This window comes from Rattus rattus, chromosome 14 (genome assembly GCF_011064425.1).
Source record: "Rattus rattus isolate New Zealand chromosome 14, Rrattus_CSIRO_v1, whole genome shotgun sequence".
NCBI classification, from domain to species: Eukaryota; Metazoa; Chordata; class Mammalia; order Rodentia; family Muridae; genus Rattus; species Rattus rattus.
This window is the reverse complement of record NC_046167.1, coordinates 76,474,194-76,498,802: the sequence shown is the minus strand read 5'-3', so window position 1 is coordinate 76,498,802 and position 24,609 is coordinate 76,474,194. Positions and strand designations below refer to the sequence as shown.

Below are 24,609 nucleotides of genomic sequence, written 5' to 3'. Positions count from 1 at the left end.
CAGTTTATTATTCATAGATGGTAATTCAGTGGAAATTGAGCAGACACCAACAGACCCTCCCTTACCTTTTCACACACTGCTTTGTCAGTACCAAGACAGACAGATACCAGCTTCTCCAGAAATTTCAAACTGGTCTTTGTATCTTGGGTTTTTTGTTTTGTTTTGTTTTGTTTTCTACTCTGGTTGTATTTAATTAAATTCACTACCAAGCCAAGCCTGGAGGCCCACACCTACAACCCCAGAAGGCAGAGGCAGGAGAATTACTGCAAATGTGAGGCTAGTTTGTCTGAAAGCAAAATAAACTCCAAGATAAAATATTTTGGTTAGTGAGAAGAGGGATCCAGGAATGATTTTGAGGCATTTGAGCTGAGGTTTAGAGGGAAAACAGGATTTAACAAATTGGGCATGAAGAGGTAGGAGCCAGACTGAAGTAGCTGGAAGAAAGCCTATGCAGAAGGAGGGGAGGAGCCAGGAACATGCCAGCCCCAAAGGCAGGCAGATCTGCCTTGAACAGTCACAACTGTTCCATAGGAGGCCAGGCTTCCTGAGGTTAGGTGAGATTTTGATGGGAAATCAATCACTAGGGACAAGGTAGAAACTCAGGTTGTTTGCTGAAAGGAAATTCTAGCAAGAGATGCTTTAATAAGGTCTAATAGGGGCAGATAAACTTGGAAAGTAAGGGGCACAGTAGAAATGGGGGACAGCGCTCAATTTATGTAAAGTCAAGCAAATAATGGTTGACAAAGGGGTTGAGAAGAAGTACCTCTAGGGAGTTTACAATACAAAGTTTAAATACTGTCCTCTGTCATCATTGGGTTTTAGTTCTTCCCCCTGATATTTGTTTTTCATCTTTTGGTAAAAGAGAAGCAGCATATGCTAAAAGAAATCAGGTGCATGTCAGGGACCGAAATGGTTCAGATAATCCTCCTTTTAGCTGGATTGTTATCAGGTAGGAATACATTTTGATTCAGATCTTTTCTGAAGAACTCGTACATTGTATTGTAACATCTGCTTCTACATTTTAATCTCTCTCCTTCCTTTTATAGATATTTGCATACTTTTTTTTCCAAATAAGACCTTTTGTTTGCCACAAGAAAGCTATTACCCAGAATGCTAATGGTTTTCAGCTATTAAGTTGTAATGTATACCTTGAGTATTTAACTATAAATTTGAAAAGTCTCCATGAGCAATCTCAAAGGAATACTTAGAATGCACTCCTGGTAAATTGGCTCATTTTCCTGTAATTTACTGGAAGTGCTGATAGGAGAGCAGGCCTAATGTGAAAAGTGCATTAATCCCTGGAGTTATATTGTGTGGATTAAATTATTACTCTCAAAGAATACAATGTATGAAGCCATTCAGCCCTCATTCACACTTGTTACTTAGAATCACAGTGGAAAAACAATCACTTAGGTTTTGGCGCACAAAATTAGAAAGTGATACATTTAATATCTTTTAAAACAAGAGTCAGTAATAGTTGCAGTTTTACATAAGAATTGCTCTTTTTGAAACAAGGACTGTGTCCCTTAGCAGCTTAGAAGTCAGTAATGTGGCTTCTCTCCTGTCAGAAAGATGATCCTTCATTCTTCCCTGAGCAGCTGCCACCTTGGGGATTGCTAGGTAAGGTAGCCAACCTATGGGATCTGTAACTGCAGGGGTACTTAGGGTCCTATTTGGGATTTTATCTAACCATACTTTTTTCTTTGCCAGGGAATTGGAAGTTGTGGAAAGACAACCTATGCCAGTGGGTGCTTCTTATTTGGTAAGCCAGCCATTTGTGATTCTGAGCTACTAGAGGAGATAAGAAGCCTCAGCTGCGATTCAGCAAAGCTACCAACTGCAAACTACACCATGGACATAAACCTGGACCCTTCTCAGGATGATCTGCCTCTCATGGCCAACACCAGCCACCTGCTTGTGAAGCACTACGTACTGGATTTGGATGTGGACTTTGGAAGTCGAGTCCTTGAGGGCAACATAGTGCTTTTCTTTGGAGATGGAAACAGATGTAAAAAACAGTCGAGTTCCTCCCAGGAAACCTTCCAGATGGAGTCAGAGGAAGCCTACATATTTAGGACAGCTGAACCCTGCCACGTTCCAAAGATGGATTCAAATACTTTCTCACCTAAGATGGGACATAGGGAATTTGCAGTCTATGGTAAAAGTGATCAAGATGCCTTTGATAATGATGGTAACCATGACAACAAGGAACATGATTCTGAGAGCTCTAGCTCAAAGTACTGCTGTGACACAGGGAATCATGGGAGAGAGGATTTCTTGCTAGTGTTGGACTGCTGTGATTTGACTGTGCTAAAGGTAGAGGAGGTGGATGTGGCTGCTGTGCCAGGCCTTGAGAAATTTACAAAAGCTCCAAACCTCACAGCTGCTCCTGAGAAGCGCAGGTGTGAGATTGTCCGTGACCTTGTGGCTCTGCCTGCAGATGCTTGGAGGGAGCAGTTAGACTGCTACACTCGCTGCAGCCAGGCTCCTGGCTGTGGGGAGCTCTTGTTTGACTCTGACAAGTGGAGCTTACAGATCAGGAAGAAGGGGGCTCCGACAGCTGCTGACTTTCCTCATGCCATCAGGATATGGTATAAAACTAAACCTGAGGGGCAGTCAGTGACTTGGACCTCAGACCAGGATGGCAGGTAGGTTTATCCAAATGCTTCTCTGCCCCTAATCCCATCACTTCAGGGATGCTCTCTAAAAAGAGACCAAGTTTGTGGGGATGATTCTGTTTGTTCAGTAGCCTTGCTCAGACATACTCAAATCCAGACAGCAGGTAAATCCCTGAGCATACTCAGCTATTGATAAGATCACCTCCTGTAAGTTAGGATGGAGAGAGTCCATCATGTCTGAGTTAGGAGCTTGAAATGCCAACTTGGTGCTGAAATGCTGAGCCTGGCTGTTATTTGAGATCACTGGTAGAGGCTTCTAGAGCTGCTGATGGAAGTGAACCAGTACTTTCTCAAAATATCCTTCAACCCCACCACTCTGAGGCTGGGTGGTGTGAGGTTAGGCCAACCATGCTGTGTGATGGCCTCACTCTAACTGTCTTCTAGCAATGTCTCCCTGGACTTGGCCAGTTATCATTTGATGTGAACCTCCAATGCGCAAGAGAGCTGCCTCTGAGGATAAGCAGTCAGCCCTGTAGACACTGCCCACTGGTTTCTTGTGAGGTACCAGGAAGATGACCAGTTCATACTGTGAGGGGATTTGGTGCCTGACACAGGCAGCCCCCTTAGCCTTGTCTTGTTGATTTTTTTCAGTCATCCAGACTTTTTAGAAAAAGAGAATTTCTAAATCAAACTTTGTTGGTTCATCACTATTTTACCTATTTCTTTAATACAAGTCAGCACAGTGAATCACTGAAGAGGTAGATGAAGGGCTGCTCATCTATTAGCTGCTGTTAAGAACATTCTCTTAGCACTCCTTGATGGAAGTGGTGGTCTCTGGCAATTGCTTACATTTCTTCCTCACTCTCCTCCCCACATCCTTTTAGATTTACCTTTTAAGCGTCATGTTGATACTGTGTTCTAATTAGCCTGCCCATTGCCTGGAATCTTTTCTCTTGCTCTGGTTTCCAGACCTCTCAGAGGGAGTTTACTTTCTGCCTTATTCCTGCTAGAGTTTGAGGAAGCCTTTGAGAAGTTTCAGGGTTGGTACAGCATTTCATGAGTACAAAGGCAAAGTGATTATTTCTAGGGTACCTTCCTGGGCATTCTTTGGAGACTGTGAAGGAGCAGGTCTTCTTATTGTAGCTTCAAAATTTTTGGAATTACTGAATATTGTCATCAAGCTTAACCATATAATGCTACTGAATATTTGAAAAGGAATCTGTAGTTTTTATACTCCTCAATGCTTTACCTTTGAACTAAAACTGTGGAGGAAGGAACTATTGGCAGTTGGAAGTCATGTTAGTAGCCTCAAGTGTGGCCTTTTATCCTAAGCACTAAACACAAAGACAGGCTTGAATCTATTGCATGTAGAAGTGCTGGTTTCTCTGGAGAAAGGTCAGTGTAAGAATTTACTCTTGGTGTCTCCGTGTTTAGTGTTTGCATGGAATCCTAAGAGGATACGATGTGCTGGTTTCAGAAGGAAACCCCAGAGAGCTGCTCTTTCTCTTACTTTCCCTTTGGGTGTATATTTGAGACTGATTACAGTAAAAACACTGTTCCTGGATGCCTCAAATCTCAGTCAAGCCTCCCATGTGCCTAAGAATAAAATGCTAGGTGTACCGGCTTCACGCCTGCAACCCCAGAGGGAAGCAGGATGAAGACAGGAATATTATCAAAAGTTCAAGGTCAGATTGGGCTACAGAATGAGGTCCTGATTCAAAGAAGTTACGTAAATAGGTCCAAGTGTGTCCAGTTGACTAGTTAGAAACTAAGAACGTTCAACTGACTGAGACTTTAGGTTTAGGAACAAAATATATTTCCTCAGTGTTGTGGGCTTTAATGGTGGGAACAGCAGCATGGGATAAATTCTACTCTCCTTCACAAACAGGGCTGAGCACAGTATCAGGTGTTTCTGGAGACACCGTGCTCAGGGTCTAGTAGTGGCTTGCATGGACCCCCACCCCCGTTTGGTAGTAAGTAACTGAAGTCAGTATCATTTTGCAGAACAGACCTTCCCAGGATGAAAAGTGAAGTGTGATAAGACTGTGAAAAAAAACTTTCCTGGAGGGTGTGGGAAAGGTGTTGCCCCAGCTAACATTGCTTCTGTTTTCTGTTTTACACATGTAGGTGTTTGTACTGTGAATGCATGTTCACATGCATGTTGACATGTTCATGCATGCATGTGGTGGCCAACAGTTGACTTTTTGTAATATCTTTCTCAGTCACTGTCTGCTTTATATACTGAGACCTGGACCTCACTGATTCATCTAGTCTAGGCAGGTTGCTTTGGGGATCCCCTGGTCTGAATTTTTGTGGGTGCTGGGTAGCCACAGTCAACTCCTCACCCATGGGCAGCAGATGCTTTGCCCTCTTAGTCATCTCCCTAGGTCCTGCTTTTGTGTTTCTTTCTTAGCACTAGGGATCAGATCAGAACCCTGTATATGCTACAACAGTGCTTGACCACTGAGTAACTCCAGAGAAGAGCCGAGTCCCTGAGACTATAGATAAGAGAAACTGTGCATGAGTGCTGTGGTGAAGGATATAGCTGTTTCCTGGAAGGAGCAAGCTGACAGTTCCAGTCCTGCTCTGTGTGCATGCTGGGAGCAAGTGACCGAGTGAATGGACAGCAGGACTTGCAAACCTGATGTCCAGGATACAGATGAGCCAGACCCTGCACTGGTGCATTCTGACATGGAGCCATACTGTGAATATTAGCTTGGTAAGCTATGGGTGATTGCATGCAGAAGTGGCTATGGGTTTCTATGGGCTAGTGAACACACAGAATGCTTTCTTTTTAAAGCATATAATATGAAGGGGGTGTGAATCGAGTAATCTGTGTGCTCTTGGCAAGATGACCAGGGCCATGGTCAGCACAGGTAAGTCATGGGAGAGATTGAACTCTGGGGAAAACCCAGTGACAAAATGACATAATCCCTGAGTTATGTGTCAAAGCTATGGGGTCAGCAGTAACAAAGTCTATGCAGCTGCCAGTCAAGAAGAACCTAAGAAGTATTGAAAATTAGAAGTACTACAGGCAAGGAGGGCACTGTGGAGGCCAGAGGGGCAAGGAGAGCACTGTGGAGGCCAGAGGGGCAAGGAGGGCACTGTGGAGGCCAGAGGGGCAAGGAGGGCACTGTGGAGGCCAGAGGGGCAAGGAGGGCACTGTGGAGGCCAGAGGGGCAAGGAGGGCACTGTGGAGGCCAGAGGGGCAAGGAGGGCACTGTGGAGGCCAGAGGGGCAGAGGGGCAAGGAGGGCACTGTGGAGGCCAGAGGGGCAAGGAGGGCACTGTGGAGGCCAGAGGGGCAAGGAGGGCACTGTGGAGGCCAGAGGGGCAAGGAGGGCACTGTGGAGGCCAGAGGGGCAAGGAGGGCACTGTGGAGCCAGATGGGACAGGGGCAAGGAGGGCACTGTGGAGGTCAGAGGGGCAAGGAGGGCACTGTGGAGGCCAGGGGGGCAAGGAGGGCACTATGGAGGCCAGAGGGGCAAGGAGGGCACTGTGGCACACACCTGTAATTCCAGCACTGTGGAGGCCAGAGGGGCAAAGCTGGGGAGCACCACAAGCTTTGATGCCTGACTATGCTACATAGAGAGACTTTTTCTCAAACAAAATGTCGTATGGTATCTTGTATGCACTCCCTCACATATGAGATCTTGTGATCACTTCTAAAGAGCCTGAGGTAGAATTGTGAGTTGGAGACCAGCCTGGACTATTTAGCAAAACCCTGTTTCAAAAACAACAACAACAGTATTTCCAAAAGAAAAAGAATATTCAGGGAATCTAAATGAAGCCTGCTGTGGTATGCTCTCTAAATGTGACAGACACAGTGACTGTAAAAGGGAAAGGAGCTGTGGGGTGCAGAAGAACTTCTTATCTCTAAATGAACTTAACACCTAAACTGTTTAAAATTAAGTTGACTTAAAACATAGCTGCAACCTTCAGAAGAGGCAACATTCCCTGGACCCTGAAGTCCCTGTGCCCCTCCCCCTAAGATTGCCCTACCACTTTTACTAGTGACTTTGTTTTCTGAAGAAGAAGAAAACCACCTTTTATTCTGTTTGGAAGTTGCCACTAGCTTGCCCGCTATTATTCTAGTTCTAAAAGAGAGTTGCTGAGAAATAGCACAACCGGCTGTCTGCCTTAGCCACTCAGGGCTCGTGCTGGTTCTTGAACCTCCATGTCCTCTCTTGCCTGAGTCCGGGGATACTGGGTTGCAAGTGGCGTTTCAGAGTGGCTGATAGAGGGAACCTTATGTAACAATCCAGGGCGCACTTCTTAGATGATGTTTACTTTATGTGCTGTGTGTGTGTCTTGAGAGCAAGAGTGGACCCAGAATATATAAAGGTGGCCCTTTAAAGCTGGAGAGAAATGGGGACTTAACACGTTTTTCATTTTGGGTCCCCAGGACACCTAAAAAAAACTATAAAAGTGGAAATTTGAAGAACATATGCTTTTCTTCATTTTCCTTGAATTTCTTAAGGTTTTTCCATTCCACTAAAGGAAAAGTTATTTAAAACTAAGACATCCCTTCTAGTAAGCCTCTCTTTCCCCTGATGATCATGATGGTAGTTGGGAAAGCAGCCAGCTGCTCCAGGAAGTCTGGTTATTAGCTGATGATGTCACCAAATGAGAGTTGAGTGTAGGAGACATTGAGTTCAATGTAGAAAATATAATTCAAAACTATAATTTAGGAGAATAAATAACCCGGGGAAAATAAATATTAAACTTTAAACTTTCCTACAGCATTTGTGATGTTTCTTTGTTTTAGAAAAGTCCAGGGCAAAGCTGGTAAGTACTAACTTTTCTAGCATATTCATTCAGTTGCTGGGCACACTACTTGTATTTTTAGATTAACATCAAAGCCAGATGTTAGACAGACATATTGCTTCCCCACTGAATTAATTTTACTGCCTTATAGCTCACTATACATGGAGGCTTTAAAAAGAATGAGTGAAAGAGCTCAGATTTCTGTTTGAGTGTTTTTATTTAATATTCATACATGCATATAATGTGCTTGGATCTAACTTTCACTCCCTCCCCTCCAGTTCCTATCCCTGTCCACCACCCTCCCTCCCTCCTCCTTCCCTCCCTTCCTGCTTGTCCCTCTTCCCTTCCCTTCCTCTTCCCTCTACCCCTCCCTTGCTTTCCTGCTCTGCCTACTGCGTGTGTGCTGGTCATCCACTGGAGCACGGGCAACCTCTCGGGAGCCCTTCTTGACAGTTTACTCTGTCTCCCAGCAGTCTTCTGCTGCCAATGGCTCCTCCGATAGCGCTGGGACTTCACGAGCCCCTCCCCCATTGCTGGAATTTGATTTTATACACGATGGCTTGATTTTATACAGTTCCTGTACAATTAAGACTATCCATATACTATATTTTGATTTTTCCCTCTCAACTTATCCCAGATCCTCCCTACTTCTCTACTCACCTAACTTTATGTTCTTTCTCTCTTTCAACAAAACAAAACAAAACCATAAAAATGTAAATCAAACCAAGCAGCCAAAAGACCAATAAGAAAAAAAAATGCTAAAACAAAGCTAAATGAAGCAAAAAGTTCATTAAAAAAATTGAGTTAATTTTGTGTTGGCCAGCTACTCCTGGGCTTGTGGCTTGTCTTGGAGTGTGGCTGATACACACCCAACGGAGCTCCATTGGAAAAGTTTGTTTTCCCTTTGCTAGTGGATAATAGGTGCAGATAGCTTCTTGGTTAGGGGTGGGACCTCATGTCAACCTTCCCCTCTCAGTGCTGCAAGCTGTCGGTCTTGAACCTGTGCAGTTCTTGTGCATGCTGCTGCAGTCGCTCTGAGTTTACATGCACATCTGTTGTATCTGGAAGACACTATTTTGTTTGCGTCCTCCGCTGTGTCATCTCTGGCTCTTACGATCTTTCTGCCTCCTCTTCTGCATGAGACTCCCGCATCTTGAGGGGTTGTATACAGGGATTGTATACATGCAGTGTAGCTGTTGAGAGCCAATGCGTGTAGCAGCCCTGTTTCACTGCAGATGCCCACTGTCTCTTGACTTTTTCTGATTCCCTCTTTCTATCATGATCCCTGAGCTCAGGGGTCTGACATAGATGCTGAGCTGAGCATCTCAAAGTCTCTGATTCTCTGCCCACTGATCAGCTGTAAGTCTCTGTATTAGTTACCACATCCTTTAAAAAAGAAGCTTCTCCATTAAGCTTGAGAGGGACACTGTGGGTATAATAAAGGTAAGGTTTTGGAAGCAGTTTATTACTATGTCCATTGAGCAGAATTGTAGTGCTAGATTCTCCCCTAGAACCCATGACATCCAGAAATGGGTCTTGGGCCCAGTTAACAATACCAGGCATAGATTCCATCTTGTGGAATAGACTTCAAGTCCAGTCAGAAATTGATTGGTTGCTCCCATAATATTCATGATGCTATGCCAATGGGCATATTGTGCTGGGCTAGTCATTGTAGCTCACAGGCTTCATAACTGTATAAGATTGTTGATTCTGATTTGTTCCCCTGTAGTGTACATAACATCTTAGCACTGAGAAAGCTAGCTATTAGGGACAAAACTTTCAAGTGATTTCATCTTGATTCTTTTACCCTGTGACTCAAGCTTGTGGTATCTTACCATGAGGGGTATCCAGGACAATGACAATAGCCTATAATGCTTTGGAAGAGGAACTATGGGATCCCAGCGACCAACAACTCAAAGAGCGGTAACCCATATGAACAGTGGGATTTTTATGATAATCTATAATGTCTTGAGGAGAGACATTGTTTCTCTATTTTCGAGTAACTCCATTTAAACTTTCTTTTATGTACATGTGTATGCATTTTAGTAAGCTTCTGCAGCAACAGGCTTCCAAATAATTCCTTTCAAAGGCCTTTATACTCTCTCCTCTTCCCTCTTCCCATCCCCATACCATTTAACCCTTCCCATTCCATTCTCTTTTCCCTTCATACTACCTGCATTCTGACTTCTTTTCCTTGAAACAACTCCTCCCCATGGACCTTACTAGCTCCCTGATCTCTATGAGTATTCCAGTTTAAACATACCTAAGAGTCAAGTAAGTCTACTATCCACATATAAGAGAACATGTAGATCTTGTCTTTCTGTGTCTAGGTTACCTCTGAAAGATTATTTCCAGCTCCATCCATTTCCTGCAAATATCATAATTTCCTTACAGTTGAATAATATTCCATTTTATATATGTGAACCACGTTTTCATTATCCATTCATCTATGGCTGGACTTAGGATGTTTCTGTTTCTTGGTTATTGTGATTGGAGTAGCAATGAACAGTGGTTAGCAGGTGTCTCTCTTTTCTACATTCACACAAACATCTGTTGAGTCTTTCTTTCTCTTTCTTTTCTGACTGGGGTAAGATGAAACCTCAAAGTAGTTTAAATTTGTATTTTTCTGGTGGCTAAGAATATTAAATATGTAAAAAATATTTCTCAGTCATTGTTTTTTGTTTGTTTTTAACTTGTATGTTATAGACACCCTTTGTCGGGTGGGTGACTGATAAATATTTTTCTACTCTCTAGACTCCCTCTTCACTTGGCTGGTAATGTCCTTTGCTCCCACAGAAGCTTTATAGTTTGAGGTTTTAGTTGTTAAGAGAACATCCTGTCAGGCACAGTGCACACCTGTGATCCCAGCACGTGGAAGGCAGAGGCAGAGGCCTTTGTAGGCTCAAGGCTAACCTGAGTCACAGGGAGGTGATTCTATCTCAAAATTTAAAGTAAAAACCTTTGTTCGCCTTTATTTGAGACACAATCTCTCTACATAGCACGGGCTTTCCTAGCAGACCAGCTGGCCTCCCAAGGACTGGAGGTGTGCACCACCACACCTAGCTAAAATCATTTAAAAAAAAAAAAAGAAGAAGAAAGAAAGAAAAGAAAAGAATCTAGTTTCAACAGAAAATAACAGAAAACCGTGGCCTATGTAACTGAGGATGAGTGTAGTCTGTTGTAGAATTGAAGGGAAGGAGCCCAGATGCTTCTGGGTGCTGGTTGCAGCCATGGTGCCAACAAGCCAGGCAACTGTGGAGGAGTCAGTTACAGCCAGAGCCTAGTTGCTTTATGTGTAACTTAAGAAGATTCCATGAAAGGATCCACCTTCCCCCCGACATCAGGGTTCCCCAGTGCCAAAGCCTCCTTTGCCCTTACAGAAAGCTTGCCTCTTCTGCATGAAAAAATACCTCTCTTGAATAAGTCCTGTGTATTTCAAAACAACAACGTCTTTGGACTTGCCTTCTAGATGATATTGATCAGTTCTGGGTTTGGTAATGATGTCATGAAATGGACTAAGAGAGGAAGGGAGGAGAGCCCATCCTGAGTGGAGCTTCCTCTACTAGAAATGCTGGATCTCCATGTGTGGCATAAAAAAGCAGGAAGTTTGCTTACTGTAGTGGAGACTATCACAGTTTTCTTAAAAATACAAACTTGTAAAAATATTAAGTGCAATATAATAGATGGAAATAAGTTGGAAGCCTGGACACTCTGTAACCTACAGAAGCTTCCACATAGATCTGGCTGAACTCCTGTGTTTGCAACCAACCCCTAGACCAGCTTTTGGGATCCCCAGCCAGTCATTTGCCCCATTTTGGAAAGGCCCCACAAAGCCACACAGCAGATTCGGCCTTTCCGGCTGCTGACTGTCTTCCACTTATATAGTCAGTGCTGTAGTTGCTGGGTGCTGATCAAAGCCTCTGGCAAAGACTACCATGATGGGAAGAGGTGAACTGGAGCCTTTTAACCAGAAATCGCCTCCTTCTCTCCTGAGAAGGCTGTTCTGAATAGTAGTCAGCACAGGCAGACAGTACATGGTTTGGAGCAGTTTCCTGCAAATTCTCCACTCTGCTGGTCTTTAAGGTGAAGGGGAAGCACGTGGGGCTAGTTGCTGAGCTCTGTTTGCCTACTCCATGAACACAGAGCCCCTTAACCAAGACTCTGGGTAACTAACTATTCTGACAGGTTCTTCCTCAGGTGTGAAGCCATGGACCTGCCTTTCAACACCTCACCCTCTCTACCTCTGATTTTTACTTTTGTCTCATCTCTAAGACTGTGCAGCTTGCCTGGGTTCCCAGGGATCTCCCAGGAGGGTTGGTTGCCCAAGGCATTTGAGATGATTCCCAGGGAGACAATGCACGCACACACACACACACACACACACACACACACACACACACACGCACGCACGCACGCACGCACGAGTACGCGCGCATGCTAGAAGGAATCCTTCAATCTGGGAGTAATGGAGTCATAACATTGGAGAAACTCAGACTGTCACCTGTACATTTGTCCTGTAAGCATGTCAGCAGAGGTGAGGTACAAGGCTGTGCCTGTCCAGTAAACACAAATATTACATATCCAGATACCTTGTGGCCTATGTATAAACACATGTTCTTTTTCCTCCTCACAGTGAAGGGTTGGTGGACCAGGGATTTGGCCTTCACTGCTGGCAGATGCCCACGTCTCATCAGAGCATTGACCCAAGGATAGAGCTTTAATTTCTGGAAACACAGTTATCCAGCTTTAAATTGTTTTTTGCTTGCATTTGCATTATTCTGTACCAGGCTGTAAAAGATCGAAGGCCTTTGGTTTTAAGTCTAGCTTTTGGTTCAGATATGTTGGGAAGGGAGGAATAAACCTGTAATTGAGAAAGGAAGCCAAGACAGGAATAAGCATGGTTGGGGTGGGGGGTGCACAAAGAAAGTGAGCAGTTTCAAGAATTATTAGCTGGCAGTGGTGGTTCATGTTTGTAATTCTAGTACCGAGGTGCCAGGACAGAAGGATTGACACATATTCTGAGGCCAGTCTGGGCTACATAGTGAGAACTTGTCTCAAAAAAAAAAAAACACAAAAAAAAACCCCAAAACACAAACAAACAAGACAGAAGTTGTTCATGGAGACTCTGTGAAAACTTTCCAGAAAAACAAAACAAAACAAATCCCGGACAGTTGAGACTTTGTATGTACAGCTCTAGACAGCAAGTAGAATGTCAGAATGAAAACACATCTTAGGCTTATAGAATAGATACACCAACCAGAGCCCCTTCCACAGAGTGCTTGCTGTACAAGCATAAGGAATTTGAATCCCCAGCTTCCATAGGAAACATCCAGCAGAAGCCCAGCACGGCGCAGGTGAGTCATCTCTGATGCTTGCTAGCCAATCTCTGACCTCCAGACTCAGGGAGAACCCCTGAAAAAAAAAAATAAGGTAGAGAGTTCCTGAGAAAAGATACCACCATGCTCATACATACTCATACATGCACATACATGCTCATACATGCACACACACACGAGAGAGAGAGAGAGAGAGAGAGAGAGAGAGAGAGAGAGAAAGAGAGAGAGAGAGAGAGAGAGAGAGAGGGAGGGAGCGCACAAAACAAGAATAAGAAGAGAGTGGGGCTGGATGTACTCCTATCTGTAATCCAGCATTTGGGAGGATAATGCAAGAGAATTGCTGTGATTTTAAGGCTATCCTGGGCTACGGAATGAGACTCTGTCTCAGACCAACCCTTTCACCCTCTTTTTTTTTAAAAAAAGAAAGGTAAAAATAATAGAATACTGAGGATATTTGGAGGAGGCGAGTGGGAGGGTCCTGGCCAGACTATATAACATGATGTCTACAAGTAGATAGTGAAGGCACAACGTGGTATTTGAGAATCCAGTGAATGGAAGAATAAAGTTTCTCTTATTTTGTTGGAACTCTGACTGAGAGTCACCTCCAAGCTATGTAGCTGAAGAAAAATGTGAACTTCTGACCCTCCTTTCACATCCCAAGTGCTAGCATTATAAGGCTATACCATTAAAGTCTGGCCCTAGAATGCCTTAGTTCTCGTTTTAGACCCTCAACCTTCTTGTTGGGTTATGAAAACACAGCTTCTTGGTCCCTCAGCCTGGCAGTTGCATGTGATAAGTGTGGTCCTTACTACACACAGGAGACAGGCCATGCTTCCTGGGGTCTTTGTTCTGACTCCCTGGGTTTTCACTGTGTGGTTGCTTTCTCTTCCATGTCTTCTCCTTGAGCCCAAACCCTGGGAAGTTCACTCGGTCATCCACAGCTGTGTAATGAACAGATCAAAAACACTGAACATTTTAAGCATCAGACACATGTCATCTCCCAATTTCCAAGGGCCAGGAGAAGCATAGCCGGCTAGTTGAGGCCCTAATCTCCTACAAGGTTGCAGTCAGGCTGTGATCTGGGCTTGACTGAAGGTGGAAAGCCTTCTGAATTCTCTTACAGTGTCTTTGCAGATGCAGCTTCTGATTAGCATTTGGCTAGAAGTTTCTGCTCCTCAAGTAGGGTCATCTGCTAGCTGACCGATGTCCTCATGACCCAGCCACTGGGTCTACCATTTGCCACCCTACCTCCTACCTCCAATGAGTGATTAGGTGATCAGGATGGAGGGGGAAAAAAAAACACTAAGCCTAATGTCATGGCTCACAACTGTAACACCATCATGGAAAGCAGAGGCTGGAGGATTGCTGCAAGTTTACCAGCCTGGTTTACATAGTGAAGGCTAGATAGGGAGACCCTGTCTCAAAACAAATCCCAGAAGTGATAGAGTATGACTTCTGCAGTTGGTCAGAGGCCATCGTTAGTCCTGTAGGGAGGTAGCTATGCATGGTAGCAGGAGGTGGAGCTCCTAAAGTGAGGCAGCTCAGCCATTCCTGCTTCTGAGAGCTCTTCCCTCTCCCCGCCCCTGCCCCACCCCTTGACACATTCCTCAGTTAATCCTAATTCTGCGCTGGAGATGGTTCAGGTTCCAGGAGACCCTGAACTCAGGCTTCAGAATCCATGTTAAATACCAGGCATGGTGGTGCACACTCGTAATCCCAGCATTAGGCAAGGAAGATGACCTCACTGTCAGCCACCTACCCTGTGTGATGAGCTCCAGGTCAGTGAGGGATGCTGCTTGAAAGGCAGAGATGACTTCTGGTCTCCATGCACACACACCGTTGCCTACAAATATGCATACAAAATAAAAATGGAAGAGCAAGCCTAATTTTGCTTCTGTATTATTTCTTAGCTGTACTGTCATCTCAAACCTGGTTGTTTTTTAGGAAACGTATGGAGGATAATAGAGGGTGCCTTGGCCCCACATACCCAAGGGCATGGAAGGGGAGTGTTGTATATAAGTCAACAACTTGAATGAGACAGAATAACAAAGTCACACCAGAATTGCAATAGTCAGTTGGGCCAAGAGCCCAGACATTTGACTTGTTCTGTACATGTTAGCCACCACCACATCAGAATGTGAGGCAGATGCAATCTATGGAATGTCCCAGACAAGGGTGTGAAATTATAGGTGGGTTAATTCCACAGGTGCACACGGCTCTGGCGGAGGCCTCCAGGTTCCTGAACAAGAAAAGCTTCAGGGTCCATTCTGCTTTGGTAGGAAAGAAATCCTTGCCCTTGGGGGTCTGCCACTGCCAGTTGGTAGTGGGAGTGGGCCCCTTTCCATGCTGCTTATTTTCCCGCATGCAACCTTCCTCAAAGAGGGGCTTTTAGAGGGTAAACCCACACCCAGTAGGTAGAATTTTCTGAGCTGACACTCTCTTGACCCCACTTGGATGAGCAATTTGAGCTAATAACAGGAATCTTTGACTATCACTGGCCCACTTGGGTAGAAGTAAGCACTAACAACTTTCCTCATTATGGTCTGAAACAGCCCGAGGCTGGATAGCTAAAGGGAGGTTAAGTCAATTAGGAATCCAGTGGGACCAGAGAATGAACTCAGAACTTAATGAAATTGATTGAATGCTCTGAGCCTCACATAGAAATGCCCCCCCCTTAATTTCAGATCGAAAAGCTTGACATACAGAACCAAATACTTACTGACCTACATCCCCCCATTTTACCCATGACCGATAAAAGGCTACAACAACCCTACCGTCCATCATATCCTAATTTGGCAGGCCACCTGGGTATAGTATATGTTTAGGCTGGCTTCAACCTTGTGTGTAGCTGACATTGGCTGTGAACCCCGTTCCAGTTATCACCACCTCCTCAGTGTGTGGTGGAGCTGCAAGTCTGTGCTGCCATGCTCGGTTCGTTAGCAATGAGCTTTGGCTCTGATCTTTCCCTGCCTCTTGTCAAGCCATGGAGTATGGTGTGAGTGTGCTACAGCCTGTGTCTGCCCTGAGACCCACATTCTGCTCTACCTGAGATCTCTGAATGGTAAGGAGCCATATTTGCATGGCTCTCCTGCCTGCTGTTTTCTGGCCAAGTTTGGTGGAAGATCAGAGCAAAACTAGTCTTTCTGCTCCTCCCAACTCCCTCTGAAAGCTGGAGTGTGAGTCACCTCTGTGGTCCAAGCTCCTCCTGGACAACCTGCCCTGTCTCCAGGTGACCCCTGCCTTTGTAACTGCAGCTCCTCCAATTTGTGAACCATAGCTGCTGAGCTGGGACTGGTCTCTGTATGGCCTCACTGTCCCCTGCTTGGTTCCTCCACTCTGTCCTTGGTATAACAGTTCTCTGTGTCATCTCTGCCTGCTAGAGCCTAGCCTGGCTTGTCTTTTCTTTATTGGGCCTTGATGAAAGAGGAAAAAGCCATCACCCTGTGTGTTCTTTCCTACCTTACACAGACAGATTAGTGTTCAATCATAACGATGCCAATGAAACAGTTTATCTATAAGAAAGGGTAGCTGGTTCATTTATATTGTAAAGCAAGCTGATTAATCAACATTTGTCTTAGTTCAAGGAAAATAGTTTTTCCTAAGTTGTTTTCCCCAGGAGTCAGTGTTGTGCCTTCTCTGTGGTGTAAGAATGGATTCCTCTGATTTTGTAGGTCTTTGTCATCTCTGTCAACCATGGCTTAACTGTTGAAAGGGAGCCGCTTGGTTTGGGACGGTTAGTACTTGTGGCGATTGAGTCCTAACTCATGCTGTTGGTTTTGTACCTGGCTTCAGTAATGAGCGTGTTCCTGTGGCCTTCCCATCACAAGCCAGGTTTTTGTGACCTCTGCGGTTCTGTTTGTGCCAAGCCCTGTTCTTGGCTTCTACACAAGGATCCCACAAGGGCTCTGTCTGGGAAGGCGGTTTCCATGACTGGGGAGGAAGGGGCTGGTCTGCCTGCCAGCACTGGCTTTGAGACCACCGCTTGTTTTTCCAAGATTAATAATCGCAGAGATCTCCAGCCATGTTTTCTTTTCCAGAATACTTTCCAAAAAGTCTGTAAGAATGTCTCTGAAGCCTTTTCCCTTTGAAGGCAGAAAGGCCTAAGGGGAGCATAAATTATAACTTTGCAGAATAGTATTTAAAACCTTATCCAACTTATACACACACACACGCACACACACACACACACCCCTACCTTTTCACTTATTTAAATGTTTATTTGTGAGGAATAACCACTGAGCTATTGACATAGCAGGCCCTTGACCTGCTCAGTTCAGTATAGTTTGAAAGAGTCAACTATAAAGCCACAAATGTTTCTATTTGGAAAGTTCAGGATGACCTCCCTGCCTTGGTCCAGAGATCAGTGACAACTCATTTTAAAGAGTCTTCCCTTTGTCTTTCTTCTGCAGGCCATGTGTTTATACTATGGGATCCCCCATCAACAACAGGGCCCTTTTTCCATGCCAGGAACCACCGGTTGCCATGTCAACATGGCAGGCTACAGTTCGAGCAGCTGCATCTTTTGTTGTTTTAATGAGTGGGGAAAAGTCTGCCAAGCCCACACCACTTCGAGAAGGTACAGTACATGTGTTCTTTCTTATTTGGGTGCGACGAGCGCAGCAGGGCCCGAGGAGCCATCGGCTTGCTTCAGTCGTGAAGGAGCTGCTTTACTGGTGAGGTTGGAGCAAAAACCCTACCAGAGAAAGCACAGGGTTTGGGAAGGGCAGTGGGGAATCTGGGCATGGGGCTCCAGACTCTCTAAGCCTAAGTTATCAATTCATAGATGACTCCACTCTTACATGGTGGTTTGTGGAGCAACAGTGGGTGGTCTTGGTTGAAGACTTCCTGGACAGGCAAGAGTGTCGTGGAGACACACAGTTGAGCTGTGTGCGGTTTGGACATGCTATCTGTATGTGGTCGTCTGTTTTTATAAGAGGTAGGAAGTAGGCTAGCCAGCGTGCTGCTGGAAGTCTGAATTCACGCTGTGTCAGAGGATGGTGGCAAGAACCAGCACACACCCAGGGCTGTTGTGAGACAGCACACACCCAGGTCTGTTGTGAGACAGCACACACCCAGGGCTGTTGTGAGACAGCACACACCCAGGGCTGTTGTGAGACAGCACACACCCAGGGCTGTTGTGAGACAGCACACGCCCAGGGCTGTTGTGAGACAGCACACGCCCAGGGCTGTTGTGAGACAGCACAGCGCCCAGGGCTGTTGTGAGACAGCACACGCCCAGGGCTGTTGTGAGACAGCACACGCCCAGGGCTGTTGTGAGACAGCACACACCCAGGGCTGTTGTGAGGCAGCACAGCGCCCAGGTCTGTTGTGAGACAGCACACCGCCCAGGGCTGTTGTGAGACAGCACACGCCCAGGGCTGTTGTGAGACAGCACACGCCCAGGGCTGTTGTGAGGCAGCACACGCCCAGGGCTGTTGTGAGACAGCACACGCCCAGGGCTGTTGTGAGACAGCACACGCCCAGGGGCTGTTGTGAGCACACGCCCAGGGCTGTTGTGGAGACAGCACGCGCCCAGGGCTGTGTGAAGACTAGCCACAGCCCAGGGGCTGTTGTGAGGCAGCACACATGGGGCTGTTGTGAGGCACACGCCCAGGGCTGTTGTGAGGCAGCACACGCCCAGGGCTGTTGTGAGGGCAGCACTGCATGCAGGCTGTTATGAAGGCAGCACACGCCCAGGCTGTTGTGAGCAGTAGCACGCCCAGGGCTGTTGTGAGGCCACACACGCCCAGGGCTGTTGTGAGCAGCAGCACACCAGGGCTGTTGTGGGAGGCAGCACCACGCCCAGGGCTGTTGTGAGGCAGCACACGCCTCAGGGGCTGTTGTGAGGCAGCACACGCCCAGGGCTGTGTGAGGCAGCACACGCCCAGGCTGTTGTGAGGCAGCACACCCAGGGCTGTTGAGGCAGCCACACGCCCAGGGCTGTTGTCAGGAACAGCACACGCCCAGGGCTGTTGTGAGGCAGCACACGCCCAGGGCTGTTGTGAGGCAGCACACGCCCAGGGCTGTTGTGAGGCAGCACACGCCCAGGGCTGTTGTGAGGCAGCACACGCCCAGGGCTGTTGTGAGGCAGCACACGCCCAGGGCTGTTGTGAGGCAGCACACGCCCAGGGCTGTTGTGAGGCAGCACACGCCCAGGGCTGTTGTGAGGCAGCACACGCCCAGGGCTGTTGTGAGGCAGCACACGCCCAGGGCTGTTGTGAGACAGCACACGCCCAGGGCTGTTGTGAGACAGCACACGCCCAGGGCTGTTGTGAGGCAGCACACACCCAGGGCTGTTGTGAGACAGCACACACCCAGGGCTGTTGTGAGGTGCTTGCCTGTTCAGTCAGGACGGTCCATTTGATGTCTTTAGCACGCCAATGCCAGGCAACAGTACTTATTCTTAATGTAAAACATGGTATCCTCTCCTACATGGTTATCAGAAAAACTTGAACATATACAAAAAGTCAAAAATCAAAGTGAAATAATTTTGGAAAGACTGAGTTTGTTGCATTATCCCCAGTACTTAAGAGCCATGTGTATCAAGAGATACTAAATTGTCTTTATAGTGTGCAACAGTATAATCTACTTTTCTTGCTTATAGTGTACATTGAGAAAATACAATAGTTTTATTGTCTGAGTATATCAGCAGCCACCAGACCATCACATTGGTGGATTTGTCGATCACCAGATCACCAGATCATTTTCCTGTTATCAGTAAGTTATGTTATGTTCCCAAGGACTTGGTTGAATGGATCAATGAGTAGCTGGATCTGAGCTGAGTCTGTCCAGGCTGTGTCACATGACCCACGGTATTTTCCATATTGTGCCATCTTACTTAATGCTCCAGTGTTGTTGACTTTACCTGTTCTGATTTGTGACACTGGCGTCATCATAGCTTAGATTTGCTGCATATGTACCAGGTTCTTAAGCTTACCATATTTTTATTTTTAAATGTAGACCCTTTAGATAATATATTTATACATGAACACAGGACATATTTGTAGTAAGGTGTCTTTTTTCTTTTTAAAATGTGGGGTGGGATGAACATTTTCCTTTGCAGTCCATTTAAGACAGCCTTTGCTGATGAATATTCCATTTGAAAAATTATTGGAGAATTTCACATATGCACACATGTATTCTGATCAGTGATCCCCATTACTTCTGTCCAGTTCCTCCCCCTTCTTCCTCCCACTGAGTCTACTAGCGCTGCCTGTATGTAAATGGGTGTGAGCTCATTTACTGCAACACGAGTAGCCTCTCGGGGGCTGCTTCCCTGAAGAAAATGGACACTCCTCTCCCAGCAGCCTCAGTTTCCAGAAGCTCCTCAGATGGGTGGGACTTCCTGTGCTTCTCCGCAGTCCGTGCTGGAAGCTGGCTGGCTTGGTCTTGTGCGGGCAGTGTCAGGTGCTGTGCGCTCATGTGTGCAGCTGCACCAGTGTTTTCAGCAGACATCAGTTTGCTACAGCAGACATCCATCTCCTCTGGCTTTTCCGTCTGTCCTTGGCTTTCTCCAAGGCGACCCCCGAGGGAGGGGTGTGACACAGACGCCCCCTGTAGAGCTCAGTATTCAGTCTCTTATTCTCTGCACATCGTCAGGTTGTATCTGCTCTGTGAAAAGAAGTTTCTCTGATAAAGGTTGGCAAATCACTAATCTATGGGAATAGAGATAAGCATTAAGAGGTGATTTATTACTATGTCCATTTAGCAGAATGATAGCACTAGAATCTTCCTGAGCCACCATCAGATGTTTTATCCCAGTTAAAGGTACAGGGGATGGGTTCCATCCTGTGGGGCAAGCTTTAAATCCAGTCAGGAAGTGGTTGCTTGCCCCAATAACATTTATGACTCTCTTATAGGAGTGAGCATATCTCATGTTATCCAAGTCTGTGCATGTGCATGTGTGTGTGTGTGTGTGTGTGCATGTGTGTGTGTATGCATGTGTGTGCGCACATGTGTGTGTGTGCGTGCGTGCGTGCATGTGCGTGTGCGTGTGCATGTGGGGTGTGTGTGTGTGTGTGTGTGTGTGTGTGTGTGTACATATATATGGCAATTCTGCAGTAGCAGATTTTAGTGGCATTTTCAAAGGTTATTTTTGTTTCTCGTCCCTCCTAGACTCCTTTCTCCATCTGCCTTTCCAGCCTCATCTCACTCGACCCTTCTATTCCCTTCGTACGACCTGCATTCGATGCCCTTCCCTTGATCCCCTCCCCATGCTGCTTACAGTTTCTAACTCCTATGGGGACTCTAACTTACGCACACACATCTGGATGCTCACAGTTAGCACCCACACAGGAAAGAGAGCATGCAGTGTTTGTGGGTCTGGGTCAATCACTACACTCAGTGATTATTCACTGCTCTACCCACTTACCTGCAGGTTGTGGTTTCATTTTTCTTTATTAGTAAATAATGGACCACTGTGTAAATGTACCACACTTCCACTATCCATTCCTCAGTTGGTGAACATCTATGCTGTCTCCATTTTGTGGTTATTGGAATAGAGTAGCAATGAGCATGGATGACCAAGTACTTGAGCAGTAGGTATGCAGTCCTTTGTGAGTCCTCTCAGGGGTTACACAGCTGTGTTCTATGCTGGATCTATTTCTAGCTTTTGTGGGAACCAGTTTACTCCCTCACCAACAGTGAGTAAGTTCCTCTTTCTCAAATCCAAGCCAGTATTTGTTGTCATTTTTAAAAATATATCTTAGCTATTGTATGTTGCATAGGAAGAAATCTCAAAGTAATTTAAATTTATATTTCTCTGATGGCCAAGGATGTTCAAAATATTTTGAAATATTTTCCAGTCACTTGTATTTCTTTTTTCTTTTCTTTTTTCTTTTTTTTTTGAAAATTCTGTTTAATTCCATGCCCCAGTTTTAAATTGGGCACAAACCTCCAGTTGGTGTTTAATATTTTGAGTTCTTTGTGTGTGCTGGATGTTGACTGTTGAGTGCACAGCTGGCAGACTGGTCCCCTTCTGTGCAGAGCCTTCAGGGGCTGGGTGGTGCCCTTTGCTGTACAGGAACGTTTCAGCTCCACGCGGTCCTATCTCAGCGGTTGGTTTCAGTGCCTGCGCTGCACGCTTTGACGAAGGGACTCATGTGCCCTCCACTGCCCTCATGCTTGCTAAGTAGCATGGTAGGCAAAGCACTCTACCAGCTGAGAGCTGCCCCAGCCCGCCCAGCTCCTCCCCACTCCTCTTTCTGGCTTCACTTATTTAGCTTTCCTCCTTTGCAGAGGGAATTGCAAATATGTGTGCTAATCCCGTTAGAGGAGTGGGAAACTTAATACAATTTGGGATTTACATGCATTTCTGTGTATATTTTGCTGTTTATCGTATTTTTAGGAATTGCTCTTAATTGTTTCACATTTCACTGAGTTTTAAATCATCCTTTGAATACACATTTAAATTGATTTTTCATTCTTGATCTCTTAAGTTTAAATTGTTTTCCTGTTAAAAATTTTTAAATTTTTCTCCAAAGGTTTATAGTTCATTTTGCAAGTGTCCTCGCATGTTCTTATTGAAATGTATTCACTTATGAACAACTCTTAGCTAGATAATAATTTTTCTTCAAGTAAGGGGTAGATGAAGGATGCTGACTGACTTTGAACCTCTGTGATCCTCCTGCCTCTGCCTCCCAAGTGCTTACACTCTCCTGTGTACTCCACACCCAGCCCTATATGTATGCTTGCTGCTTCACTGCTTTTCTTTCTAAGATAGGTGCTAACGTGGCATTTCTGAGGAGGAATTGTATGTTAAATTTTAATTTTGAAAGATGTCTGACATTGCTGCCTACATGCCTTTGGGGCTTTGAAATTTTAATTTAAACTTTAGATCTTTCCAACCAGTTATACTACAATGTGAGTTAGTTGTACTGCATGTGTTCTTTTAAATGTATTGCTCAATGAGCTCTGGCCGCTGCACACACCTGAATGACTAGACACTGCCCTGTGGTAGCATAGGAAGGACATTCCTGTCGCCTAGGAAGACTCTTGTTGTGTACCTACTCCTCCTAGTCCTTCCTAGTGTCCCTGTCTCCATTTCCACCTCCACTGGTTAGTTCTGCCTGGCTGTAACTCAGCATGGTGCTCCTACACCTACAACGTAGCCTTTAATCCATGGACAAAATTCGTATATGAATGAGGCACATTTCTTCCACTCCCTATGGTAGACTGTCTGGGGCCAGTTCAGAAGTTAGGCTGTAATGTTCACATTTGTGACTTTTTTAAGGGTATAGTTGCTAGATCATGGGATAAGTGTCTGTCTGTTTTGGGGTTCATCATCTGCCAGTACTGTCTAAAGTACTCTCGTAGTTCTGTATCTTTCTAGCGGCATTTGAGAACTGGTTGTTGTTTGTCCTTGCAAGTGCTTAGCACAGTCAGTCTTTGACGTTAACTCTCCAGTCAGTGGGAAATGCTATCTCATGGTTTCAGTTCACATTTCCCCGAGAGCTAATGGTGTTGGGACTTTCATGTACTTATGCTCATTCTCACATTTTAATTCCAACAGTGTCTACACAAGTCATTGGAAGTTTTTAATGTGTGTCTTTTGGCTGTAGAGATTATGAGAACTCTTTGTCTGATGCCCTAGACACATAATTAATTAATTAATCTCCAAAGCTTTCCTTGCAGTGTTGGGGTGGGACCTCAGGCTTGTAAACTCTAGACAAGAGCTCTGCACAGCTGTGTCCTTGGCTCTGCTTATACTATGTACCACGGATTTTTCAGGAACGATACTTTTGTTCTTTACTAATTAATTCCATTGCGATAAAAATGATGTGATACTCCCGTCTTTTATTAAAAAAAAACAACAAACAAACAAAAAACACCTGTGGTTCTTTTATCCCAGTTTGTCACACTAATGTGTTGGCCTGGTGCTGTGAGTATATAGACAGAAGTTATGTCTCCTTGTGTCATAGTAACAGGGCCATTTTCTTTTTGGCTTTAGTTTCTGTAATAAATTACCTCCAGGGTCTGTTCTTCCTCTGAGTGTTTAGCGTGTCTTATGTACCTTGATGCTGCAGTATATTTTCCTCATGCTCCACTTTGGCATGCACCAGCAGACAGGACAGGATGTCCACACACTGAGTTCCCTTTGCTCTTCCTGTCCATCGACATGTGGCTGAAACCCTCTCTCCCTTCGGCAGCAGGAAGCTGACAGCCCCCACTATAATGCCTTGTTGACAGTTGTCTTATCAAGTTGTGCTTGATTTGTTTGGGATCTTTCTGTCTCCCTCTGTGTGGCTCCCTGGCACATTCAGAATGGACCCAGTACATGGAATCCTAACATCTCCACAGACACTGATACCTGGGCATCTCCATAGCAGCGTCCCCTGGGAGCTGAACCTCCCAGATGCTTGTGTCTCCCACGACCTCCTCCCTCACCCCTGCACACTCTTGCATCCATGCCTGTGTCGTTCCTGACACAAACAGGACACGAGGTGCCCAGCTCTGCTTTTCTTTTCTTTCTTTATTTTTACACTCCAGATTTTATTCCCCTCCCAACCCACCCCCACGACTGTTCCACACCCCATATCTCCTCCCACCCCCATCTCCACAGGATGCTCCCACCCCACCTACCTCACCAGACCTCTAAACTTCCTGGAGCCTCCAGTCTCGTGAGGGTTAGGTGCATCTTCTCTGACTGAACCCAGACCCAGGACTCCTCTGCTGTATGTTTAGGGGGCCTCACCTCAGGTGGTGTATGTTACCTGGTCGGTGATCCAGTGTCTGAGAGATCTCAGGGGTCCGGGCTAATTGAGACTGCTGGTCCTCCTACTGGGTTGCCCTCCTCCTCAGCTTCCTCCAGCTTTTCCCTAATTCAACCAGAGGGGTCGTTGGTTGGGTGCACATATCTGCATCTGACTCTTTCAGCTGCTCGTTGGGTCT

At 45.7% G+C, this 24,609-nt stretch overlaps 1 protein-coding gene across 3 annotated transcripts in view; it reads left to right on the top strand.

Annotated features, from left to right (window-relative positions):
• The window catches only part of Aopep (aminopeptidase O (putative)), a 307,096-nt gene that overhangs the window by 41,942 nt on the left and 240,545 nt on the right, over nucleotides 1–24,609 (top strand). For all 3 annotated transcript variants that reach the window (XM_032884277.1, XM_032884276.1, XM_032884275.1), the window contains exons 2-3: nucleotides 1,711–2,648; nucleotides 17,130–17,296. In XM_032884277.1, coding sequence (XP_032740168.1) covers nucleotides 1,711–2,648; nucleotides 17,130–17,296 — 1,105 coding nt within the window. The remainder of the gene's footprint in view (nucleotides 1–1,710; nucleotides 2,649–17,129; nucleotides 17,297–24,609) is intronic.